We start from the raw sequence: 12,032 nt of genomic DNA on the forward strand, positions 1-12,032 counted from the left end.
TATATTGAGTGCAGCACTTTCACAGCATCATCTTTCAGGATTTGGAATAGCTCAACTGTGCCGGGGTCCAGCCCCGGTGAATCCAGGGAATTCGAAGCAGGGACGGCGTTGGCGAGGATCAGGAAACAACTGCTTAATTAAACGTTAATTAAGGATATAAAGAGTGGTGAAATAAGGATAGCTCAGTGAAGAAATTCAGTGAAGAAAAGAGGCTGAATAAAATTCCCAAGCAGGGAATTTACTCACCTACGAAGGCCGCAGGCGTCCTCCTGTTCTCCCGAAGGAGAGGAGACACTAAGGCCTCCCCGGTCAGATCTTAGAAGCCCAGGCAAAAATAGTAGGCTTGACGAGCTTCCCCACCTCAGAGGAAAAATTCAGCCAGAAGGAGAAAGAAAGAACGACATGGGGAGACCAAATTTTGGTGAACAAAAGGACGTACTTTATTTTCTAAAGTAGTTTTATACCTTAAGTTTTGCATAGAGGATCATGGGGGAAGGGGTAGAGTCAAGCAAGGATAGCAGTTCCTGATCCTAATCGAAGCCAGGCTTTCAAACTTATCATATGCAAAAGTTTAGGTGATTTACATCATCTTCTGGCCAGGAGGCCTGTTAACATTTTAAGAAACTTATTTTTCTCTAAAGGTGATTATTCTAAAATCAGGCGCCAGCCTCCAAAAAGCATGGGATAAAGTTGCATTCCTATAGGGCAAAGGTGAGGTGGGCTCAATCAAGAAAAGAATTAACTCAGGGGTCCAAGGTTACAAACATTGAGGCTACTACTTACATTTCTATACACCCATTATATCAATCAATACACTGCCAAGGACACAGTAGGTAAGGGATATGGAGACTTAGCAGCAAACATTGGCCCAACAAGTGAAAAACCCTTCACCAATACAATTTCTAATCAATCTTTTAACTGCTCAAAGGAATCTGTATTTAGACAGTTTAGAACATCTCATGCCTCTCACAGTTGGGAGGCTCTGAACAATCACATGTGGCTTGAAAAACCCATTCAGGCAGGCTAGAGGATTTCCAAAGGAGTTTGTAGGTTGAAACACTGTCACACCCAGGAATTATTAACTGGAGCTGTAAGCTAACTCTTTTTTCAGAGAGAGGTAGTGGGGGACAGCCCCCCGTAAAGTCAGAGGTGTAGGTGAGAGCACAAAGCAGAAAGTAGGCAGACTCTGGTTTGGGGGGTAGCTGCTCGAGAATTTCCATGGGGACTCCTGAGGCTCGATCCCACCTTTGCGTATGCCAAGCCTCCTTCCTCATGACCTTTGCCACGAGTGGAGCTCCTCACCGCCGGCTCCTGGCACAACTGGAATTCTATCACCTCCACTAGCTTTGTTCATAGTGATGCTTTCTAAGACCCACTTGACTTCACATTCCAGGATGTCTGGCTCTAGGTCAGTGATCACACCATCGTGATTATCTGGGTCATGAAGATCATTTTTGTACAGTTCTTCTGTGTATTCTTGCCATCTCTTCTTAATATCCTCTGCTTCTGTTAGGTCCATACCACTTCTGTCCTTTATCTAGCCCATCTGTACATGAAATGTTCCTTTGGTATCTCTGATTTTCTTGAAGAGATCTCTAGTCTTTCCCATTCTGTTGTTTTCCTCTATTTCTTTGCATTGACTGCTGAAGAAGGCTTTCTTATCTCTTCTTGTTATTCTTTGGAACTCTGTATTCAGATGTTTATATCTAATCATCTCATTAACTTTTATTATATATGGTCAAAGTGGACTAGTTACCAATAACAAAAGACCCTTCTATCACTCAAGAAATTCCAAGGATTTTATTGTTTAAATCATTTTTAAGAGATTTCAATTATTTATTTATCTGGTGGTGCTGCAGGGTATATGGGTTCTTAGTTTTCCAAACAGATCAAACCCATGCCCACTGCAGAGGAAACCTGGAGTATCAACTATCGGACCACCAGGGAAGTCCCCCAAGCATTTTAGAAGCTCTGTGTCAGGAGCCAGGAAAAAAGGCCAACTATATATTTCTATTATACCACAGTTTGCCAAATATTGGTTAGTCTGAGTTTTCTATCCTTTCCAATATGTTGAAAATTTGTAAGTACTAAAACCTTGACTTCATCCTTTTTTTGTTTTTTCTTGGAGAAGTGTTGTGGAAACTGCCCTGTATACAATTATTTATACATGTATTTCTCTGAAAAAACCATTAAAAAATAGTTTGCTTAAAATCCATATAGAGTTTATTTTTTTGTTTGTATTTTGTAGGCTTTTGATGTGTCAACTCAATTTCCTTTCCTTCTCTAGATTTGAAGTTACATATAAACTCTACTTCAAATAAAACAATTTCCCCACTCTCTATGTATTTATCCTTCACCTTATTTTCAATTCTTTTCAACATCAGATCTATTCAATGGTAAAATTAAGGGCTCAAAATAGAACATTTGTATCATAGTTGTTTATATACCATATAAACACATTTCAAGTTTGTATCAACTTGAAAGTCACTCAGTCATATCCGACTCTGCGACCCCATGGACTGTAGCCCACCTGGCTCCTCTGTCCATGAAATTCTCCAGGCAAGAATGCTGGAGTGGGCAGCCATTCCCTTCTCCAAGGGATCTTCCTAATCCAGGGATTGAACCCAGGTCCCCCACATCTAGGAGGACTCTTTACCATCTGAGCCACCAGGGAAGCTGTATATGCCATATATATGTATATATATATATATATATATTATCTTGATTACCGTATATATGTATATATATATACATATATATGGTAATCAAGATAATTAAAACATTTGTGTCTAAATCTGCTCCACTCTGTGAGTTTTCTTTAAGGAGATTTTGTCTTTAATATATGTCTTTGCAAAAATATAAATATATAACCGGTGATAAAACTAAAGTGCAAAGACAGAATATCATGACACCACAGAATGCCACTATTTCTTTTCCTTTTGATTAATTCAGCATGCAAATATAAAAGCATTTTGATTACTTTGAAGAAATTCAATGATGTTTTGCTTTTGGTTCTATAATGAAAATATTAACTTAGTCTATAATGTTAAAATGTAGGGGACATATAGGGCAAATATTTTTCTTAATGAAATGTCTAATATAGGCTCTTCCAAGTTTTTATGTCCATCTGTGTGCATGACTGTTTAGACTTAAAGTGTGAATGAGAGTGCTTATTTTACAGTATTATGAGGATAATGGAGATATTTTTAATATTACATATCTAAATGCTTATTAACCTTTATATTATTAAACATTTTAAAATAATTGTTTCTTTTTACTTTCAGGTAACCTTCAAAGCATCAAGACATTCAGTTTCACCAGATTTGAAATATGTTCTTCTGGCATATGATGTCAAACAGGTAAAGGAATGAACTTCTTTGCAAAAATGTTTTTTTTTGTGGTTCACTCAGGTAACAGTTCATAGTTTCTCATGTCATCTACTCAACTAGAGAAAATTTGGCATATCCAATAGCTACTGGTGATTATTGATAACTAAGATGGCACAAGAGAATTTTGGTGATACTGTCCTTTCTTTCATACAGCTAGTAAATTACTAGAGCAATCTGCTAGGTACTGGCTAGATACAAGGCCGTCTCTTTTAGTGGGGAGTGTGGCAGAACTCAGGAAATCCAAAAAATGGGGGCTTTTGATATTCCCACATAAGGCTTAATATCTACTTAACTGTCATATGTATATGTGGATTAAGGAATTTCCTAATAGCTGTTCCCTGAGCTGCAGTGTGTATTGTTGGAGGGGACTGGTGAAAACATTAACTCAGTTTATGGTCAATGGATTCTTTGTTGGTGTTTGAGCATAACCCTACAGTTGTAGAAAATTCTGAAACTGGGATAAGGCAAAGAATCAATTCTGAATAAATAAAATGCTCTAACTGCAATTAGTGTTTCATTATCCCATGTCAGCTCTATAGCACAATTAGAGTAATATGCATGGTTGTGGAGTATCTTGTACTTAGATATAATTCGCACTGTTAAAAAGCAAAGTAAATGTTGAGAAGGCCGTTCAGCAGATTAGATTCTTTAGAGAATAAATGATTGGAAATTATTCAAGGAAGTTTTGTGTGGTTTAAGGCAGATAATAAAAATTTATAGACTTAAAGCAGAAAGCTTCATATAATGCATTGAAAGCCTTTGAACACATGACATTTTACAGTTCAAAGAACCCTCTCCTTGATGGTTTTAGTCTTTTGAAATATACATATGCTATACTTTTAGACAAGTTTATGTTTCTTATTTAAAAAATTAATTTACACTTCAAAAGGCAAGGAGATTGTAATCAGACATTTTTTTTCTGTTATAAAATTTGACCCTTTTCCTTCACCTTTGTTCTGTGTTCTATTCATTGAAATTTTGAAAACCATTGAGGAAAAATGCTTGTTTCAGAAGCAAAAATAATACAATGTCCCCAAGTTTTTGAAGTAATATTTATCTAAAGAGTTTTAATTAAAATGACTGCTATATAGCTTTCAGTAAATACCATAATTAAAGACGTATAGAACTAGCAGAAGGATAAATACACAGATCAATGAAACAGAAAATAGAACTCAAAAACAGACACATCCAAATCTGCCTAACTGACTTTTGACAGAAGTACAAAAGCAATTCAGTGACAGAAAGATAGTACTTTCAACAAGTGGTCCTGAAGCAACTGGACATCCATGGGCAAATCAAGCAAGCAAAAGCCCCATAAATACACTGACTTAAGTTTCACATTATGTAAAATCTCAAAATGTATTATGGATTTAAATGTAAAATTTTAATCTATAAAACTTATAGAAAATACGTAGCAGAAAATATTTCATATCTATAGCTAGGAGAATTTTCTTAAACTGTATATCAGCTGGGTCACACTTAGCTACTCTGTAATGTAATATGCAAAATTAGGTTGACTTTGGATACTAGCCAAAATATATCAGAATTATGTGCAAATATACTTAACACCAAAAAGATACCTATAGATCAATCTTAATAACCCCCTTTTATATTTTTGCTTAATTTCAGAAAGAATGAAGATATTTTATTGACATAGTCTTTGGAAGTAAGAGGAAGCTCACTTTAATAAGTAAAAAATGATCAAATGAAATTTCATAATCTTCTGTACTTCATTCATATATTCTTATTTATTCATCATCTATTAAGTACAAACTCCTGGACTATACATTCTGCAGGGTGTGGCATGTGCACCTAGAGGCAAACACAAGATTGAAGCTTCTCCTTTAAGAAACACACAATCAGTTACAGGTGATACTACTCAAACACTTATATCCACATACAGCCTTGAAGGATGTGTTATAGGCTTGGTGATATTAAATAATAGAAAAAATTCCATTCAAGATAATCATGATAGAGAGGGAAGCATGGGTTGGACTCTCAGAGTCAAATAGGTAAGGATGAATAGAAAAACATTCCAGGTGGGCAGACTACAGGAGGCTTCTTAGAAGCAACATTAAGTCTTTGAGGTATAGCAGTCAATTCAGACTAGCCCAGAGACTGACAATTTAGTGAGGAAAAAGAAATAAACCTATAAGTTTTTTTGAATCCAAATTAAAGACAATTTAATAGAAACCATGGTGTACCCTGAGATGGCAATTTGGGATCATTGGTTTTAAAGAAATTAAATGCTGTGATTACCTGGTGTATCTGTCAGTGTGTGCACATACAGATAATGCCCATTAATAGAAAGAGGGAAAAGGTTCATATAAATTCCAACCAACCCAAACACATCCACTCAAATTATTATGGAATGTTTTATTCCTTTTATCTCCCTATATATAAAAAAGTAGAGAAACAGAAATTATCATATATAAAACATTGTTTTAGGCAGTTTTGAAACGTTTTTGAGTGTATCCCCCTTTTCTTGAATTAATATTTTATGGGATCCATTTTTATAAAAGGAGTTTATAAAGGAAAAGATATAACAAAATTTTAACTGAACTGAAATTCATAATAGTTAACAAAATTAACTATATTAAAATGTACAATTCAGGGGTATTTAATACATTCACAATACTGTTCAAACACTCTCTATTTGGTTCCAAAACATTTTAATCATCCCAAAAGAAAATCCTATTCCCATTAATCAGTAATTCCTCATTCTTCCCTACCCTATGCTCTGATAATCATGAATCTAATTTCTACCTAAGATTTCACTTATTTTGGATATTTTACATGAATGGAATCATGGAGTATATGACCTTTCATCTTGTTTCTTCCACCTATTTTTTTGAGATTTATCTGAATTATAATATATGTTAATACTTCATTCTTTTTTATGGTTGAATACTATTTCATTATATGTATGTACCATGTTTCTTTATCCATTCATCCATGGAAGGTCATTTGGCTTTTTTCCCTCACCTTTTGACCATTATAAGTAGTGCTGCTGTGAACATTTGTGCACAAGAAGTTTTTTGATTACATATTTTTATCTTGGCAGTAAATATATTGAGGTGTAGAATCACTGGGTAATAAGATAATTCTGTTTATCTTTTTGAGAAACCACTAAACAACTTTCTAAAATTGCTGCACCATTTTACATTCATACTGGCAATGTGTAAAATGTACCCGTTTGTCTGAATCCTCACCAGTTGTTGTTATTTTCCATTCTTCTTATTATAGCCATCCTAATTGGTATCTCATTGTAGTTTAGGTGTTAACCTCCATAATCAGACTAATGATGTTAAGTGTATTTTAATATGCTTGTGTGCCTTTTGTGGTTTCTTCTTTGGAGAAATGCCTATTCATATCTGTTACTTTTTTTTTTTTTCTTATTGTAGTTGAGTTTGAGAGCTATTTAGACATTCTAGATAGCAGACCATTATCAAACATAAGGCTTGCAAATATTTTCTTCTACTCAGTATATTGTCTTTTCACTTTTTTGATAATGTCCTTTGGTGCATACATTTAAAAATTGTGATGAAGTATGATTTATCTATTTTTTTCTCTTATTACACATGCTTTTTGTTACTATGTCTAAGAATACATTGCCAAATTCAAGGTCATGAAATTTTAACCTTAGGATTTCTTCTGAGAGTTTTATAGTTTTATTCCTTATATTTAAGTGGTTGATATATTTCAAATAATTATTTTTGATTGAAATAGGGGTTCAGATAGAAAATATTTTAAGGGTCTTGTTATATATTGAAAAAATGTTTTCCAAATAGTTGTGTGATTTATACTGCCCTTAGGCAATGCATAATCTGCTATATTACCATCTTTACTAACAAAGAACTTTATCTTAAATATGGACTAGTTATTAAATTCATAGATTCTATACAGCCTAACTACTAATTGGATGCATTTACACCCACACATACCCACACACATCACACATACATACCCACACACATCACACCTACATTATACACCATCTGTATTAGTTTTATTTTACTATGCAATAAATTACCTGAAACTTAGTGACTTTGAAAAAAAAATATTTTTTCACAGTTGTTTGTGTGTATAAGGAACTGGGGATTGGCTTAGGTGGATGGTTCTTGCTTTAATGATGTTGCAATCAGGTATCAGCTGGGGCTGCAATCATCTGATGGCTTGACTGGGGCTGTAAGATATACAGCCAAGGTAGAGCTCGATTAACTAGTGCTTGCTGATGGCATGAGGCCTCAGGTTTCTCCACATGAAACTCGTTTCAGTGCAACTTGTGTGTCCCGTGATGTGGTACTGGGATTGTCCCAGGGTGAGTAAGCAGAAGATAAAGATGGAAATATCTGTTACTTTCACTTTTTTTTTTCTTTTTTGTCACATGAGTCAGGTCTAATTCAGTGCTGGAGAGGACTACCAGATGATGAGGACTTGGGGAGACCAATTTAGAGGATGGCTAACATAGTCCCCAAATATTTCATATTCATCCTACATGAAGGAAAGTTACATGGCTCAAAATAGCCTGGAGTCAAAATTCCCCTCCAGATCCTCCCCACCATTGTATGCAAAACAAAGAACTCTCTCACCTCAAGAAAGAAAATGGACATTTAGATTGATTATGCCCAGCTCCCAGCCTGTCTCAGCCTCTGGCAGATCTCCAGAATTCCTTGCCCCAGCCATTTAAGAGATAACTACTTCAAACAACCTTGGAGAAGAACAGACCCCCTTAAGACAGTAGATTTCCACATATGTGCCTATATATACTTACTCTTTTCTTGGGTTAGTGCAGCAGCTCACTAATCTGACTGGTGCCCCTTCTCACCTTATTAAAGGTGATCTGTCCCTGTAAAGTGCTGGTATCGTTCTCTTTCCGAACTTTTCCTTCTCTAACTCCCTTACCCTACACTACACATGAAGTATACTCAAACCCCCAAATTTTATCCATTATGGTCTAGTATTTTAGTCAAGCAAATCCATCTCCCTAGGCATGTTTCTTGTGACTGTAGTCTCTTGAGTATATTTATATAATCATATATAAAAGTAAGTATACTCAATATATATCCATATATTTGTATCCATATAAACACTATAAATATACACATACATTTTAGTATGTATTTAAATAAAAATTTAGCTATTATTCTCAGGGTTTTTTCTTTAGTTTTATTGTGAATAATATTTTATTTACTCCATTTATCTTTTCTAGTCTTAGTATTGTTTAAACATTCATGGGTATAATTCAATTATTAATTTTAATACCATTTACTTAAATACATCACCAATTTTTTGGCTTTAATTATTTTTCTGACTTAAATAAATCTTGAATTTTGTGATTAAATTTATTTTTCACTTTGTTATGTTGACTTTTTTTGTAGGCTTAGAGAACTGCTCACCAATATGTTAAATATGTAATTATATTTTTTTTATTTGTATACATTTTGTATGTAAACATTCATTCTGTTTTACTTGCAACTGTTTATGGTGACAAGTGATCAAAAACCTCTCCTTCTAATGATATTAATAATGGAAAGACCTATCTTTCTTATCAGTGAATGTAATCAAAACCAATCTTCCCCAAATGGAAAAATCCACAGAGACATTTTCAATGTATTATGAGAAAACCACCCAACACAATAAACAGTCATGAATGCCACACATGTCTTCAGTTTTCCCATGACAATACGGAGGAAGGGGAAAATACGAATACTTCTCAGTTCAGTTCAGTCACTCAGTCGTGTCTGACTCTTTGCGACCCCACGGACTGCAGCACACCAGGCTTCCCTGTCCATTACCGACTCCCAGAGCTTACTCAAACTCATGTCCATTGAGTCAGTATTACCATCCAACCATCTCATCCTCTGTCGTCCCCTTCTCTTGCCTTCAATCTTTCCCAGCATCAGGGTCTTTTCCAGTGAGTCAGTTCTTTGCATCATGTGGCCAAATTGTTGGAGTTTCAGCTTCAGCATCAGTCCTTCCAAAGAATATTCAGGATTGATGTTGTTTAGGATAGACTGGTTGGATCTCCTTGCAGTCCAAGGGACTCTCAAGAGTCTTCTCCAACACCACAGTTCAAAAGCATCCATTCTTTGATGCTCAGCTTTCTTTATAGTCCAACTCTCACATCCATACATGACTACTGGAAAAACCATAGCTCTGACTAGATGGACCTTTGTTGGTAAAGTAATGTCTTTGATTCTTAATTCTTCTCAAAGTTACTCAAATCTACTATCCTGAAAAATTTCCTGGTGTAGAGAAAAATCTCACACGTTGATAATCCTGCCTCTAGGATTCTTTGAGAGAGTTTCACTGATATACAGGATGTAGCCTTGTTATTTTGGAGTCTGGGGGTCTTAATGGGGAGAGATTATTTAGTTTTCCTTCTCTACTAATGTCCTCAATTGGAGTCAAATGTCAATAATTGAGTGTAGGCCAAATTTAGAAAGTATGTTCTCAGTCAACAACTGAGTTCTTCTGTGTGTCATCCGTTGAAACACTATGTTACTGACTTTGAAATGCTTCATTTAGAGCTTAAGTTGGCATCTAAGCTATGAAGAGTATGATTCTTTCTTAGACTTTTTTTCATGTTAACTTGGACTATTTTAACAGACAATAATTATCCCTAGACACAAAGCAACTATGATTAATAATATAGGGTTATGGATACTTTTTTAAGAATCTGTATCAAGAGTTGCATAGTAAATAGATCATGTAAATGTAAACCAATAATTTTTTAGTCTTAGCAAAGAAGCCAAAATAATATTCATTTTTGTATCAATGTCAATTTTTATTGAACTTGGGCTAAATCTTTTCCCTTGAGATGCTTGGCTAATAATTAACTCAAATATGATAATATGAATGCTAGTTCCACCATTATTGGCATGGCCAAGAAGTTCGTTTGGGTTTTTCCTAACATCTTATGGAAAAACTTGAACAAACTTTTGAGCCAACCCCTTATTTTACTTCCACAATATCAAAAAGGTAATTTCAACAAAGTAAGAAGTCGCTGGATCATCAAAAAAGCAAGAGAGTTCCAGAAAAACATCTATTTCTGCTTTATTGACTATGCCAAAGCCTTTGACTGTGTGGATCACAAGAAACTGTGGAAAATTCTGAAAGACATGGAAATACCAGACCACCTGACCTGCCTCTTGACAAATCTGTATGCAGGTCAGGAAACAACAGTTAGAACTGGACATGGAACAACAGACTGGTTCCAAATAGGAAAAGGAGTATGTCAAGGCTGTATATTGTCACCCTGCTTATTTAACTTCTATGCAGAGTACATCATGAGAAACTCTGGACTGGAAGAAGCACAAGCTGGAATCAAGATTGCCAGGAAAAATGTCAAGAATCTCAAATATGCAGATGGCATGACCCTTATGGCAGAAAGTGAAGAAGAACTAAAGAGCCTCTTGATGAAAGAGAAAGAGGAGAGGGAAAAGTTGGCTTAAAGCTCAACATTCAGAAATCGAAGATCATGGCATCTGGTCCCATCACTTCATGGGAAATAGATGGGGAAACAGTGGAAACAGTGTCAGACTTTATTTTTTGGGGCTCTGAAATCACTGCAGATGGTGATTGCAGCCATGAAATTAAAAGACACTTACTCCTTGGAAGGAAAGTTATGACAACCTAGATAACATATTGAAAAGCAGAGACATTACTTTGCCAACAAAGGTCTGTCTAGTCAAGGCTATGGTTTTTCCAGTGGTCATGTATGGATGTGAGAGTTGGACTGTGAAGAAAGCTGAGCGCTGAAGAATTGATGCTTTTGAACCGTGGTGTTGGAGAAGACTCTTGAGAGTTCCTTGGACTGCAAGGAGATCCAACCAGTCCTTTCTAAAGGAGATCAGCCCTGGGATTTCTTTGGAAGGAATGATGCCAAAGCTGAAACTCCAGTACTTTGGCCACCTCGTGTGAAGAGTTGACTCATTGGAAAAGACTCTAATGCTGGGAGGGATTGGGGACAAGAGGAGAAGGGGACTACAGAGGATGAGATGGCTGGATGGCATCACTGACTCGATGGACGTGAGTCTGAGAGAACTCCGGGAGTTGGTGATGGACAGGGAGGGCTGGCGTGCTGCAATTCATGTGGTCGCAAATAGTCGGACACGACTGAGTGACTGAACTGAACTGAAGAATCGCTTTTTTTTTTTTTCCTGACCAGATGAATGTTTCTCATGGTTTGGGCATGTAACATGGTTTCTAGGTCATTATTCTGCACCATAAAATTTGAGAATGTTCTATTCTCATTGTCTGTGGTAATCAGTAGGCACATCAAGATGAATGCTGTTTGGCTGTAAGAATTTTACAGTGTGGTAGAGGCTCTAACAGAGAAGGCAATGGCACCCTACTCCAGTACTCTTACCTGGAAAATCCCATGGGTGAAGGAGCCTGGAAGGCTGCAGTGCATGGGATTGCTGAGGGTTGGACACAACTGAGTGACTCCACTTCCACTTTTCACTTTCATGCATTGGAGAAGGAAATGGCAACCCACTCCAGTGTTCTTGCCTGGAGAATCTCAGGGACGGGGGAGCCTGGGTGGCTGCCGTCTATGGGGTTGCACAGAGTTAGACACGACTGAAGTGACTTAGCAGCAGCAGCAGCAGAGGCTCTAAGATACATATTATACCAATT

The 12,032-nt window shown here is 36.2% G+C and overlaps 1 protein-coding gene across 1 annotated transcript in view; it reads left to right on the forward strand.

Annotated features, from left to right (window-relative positions):
• Positions 1 to 12,032, forward strand: part of DPP10 (dipeptidyl peptidase like 10) — an 802,980-nt gene that overhangs the window by 432,590 nt on the left and 358,358 nt on the right. The window contains exon 5 of the mRNA XM_055572870.1: positions 3,285 to 3,359. Coding sequence (XP_055428845.1) covers positions 3,285 to 3,359 — 75 coding nt within the window. The remainder of the gene's footprint in view (positions 1 to 3,284; positions 3,360 to 12,032) is intronic.

Source organism: Bubalus kerabau, chromosome 3 (genome assembly GCF_029407905.1).
Source record: "Bubalus kerabau isolate K-KA32 ecotype Philippines breed swamp buffalo chromosome 3, PCC_UOA_SB_1v2, whole genome shotgun sequence".
Lineage (NCBI taxonomy): Eukaryota > Metazoa > Chordata > Mammalia > Artiodactyla > Bovidae > Bubalus > Bubalus kerabau.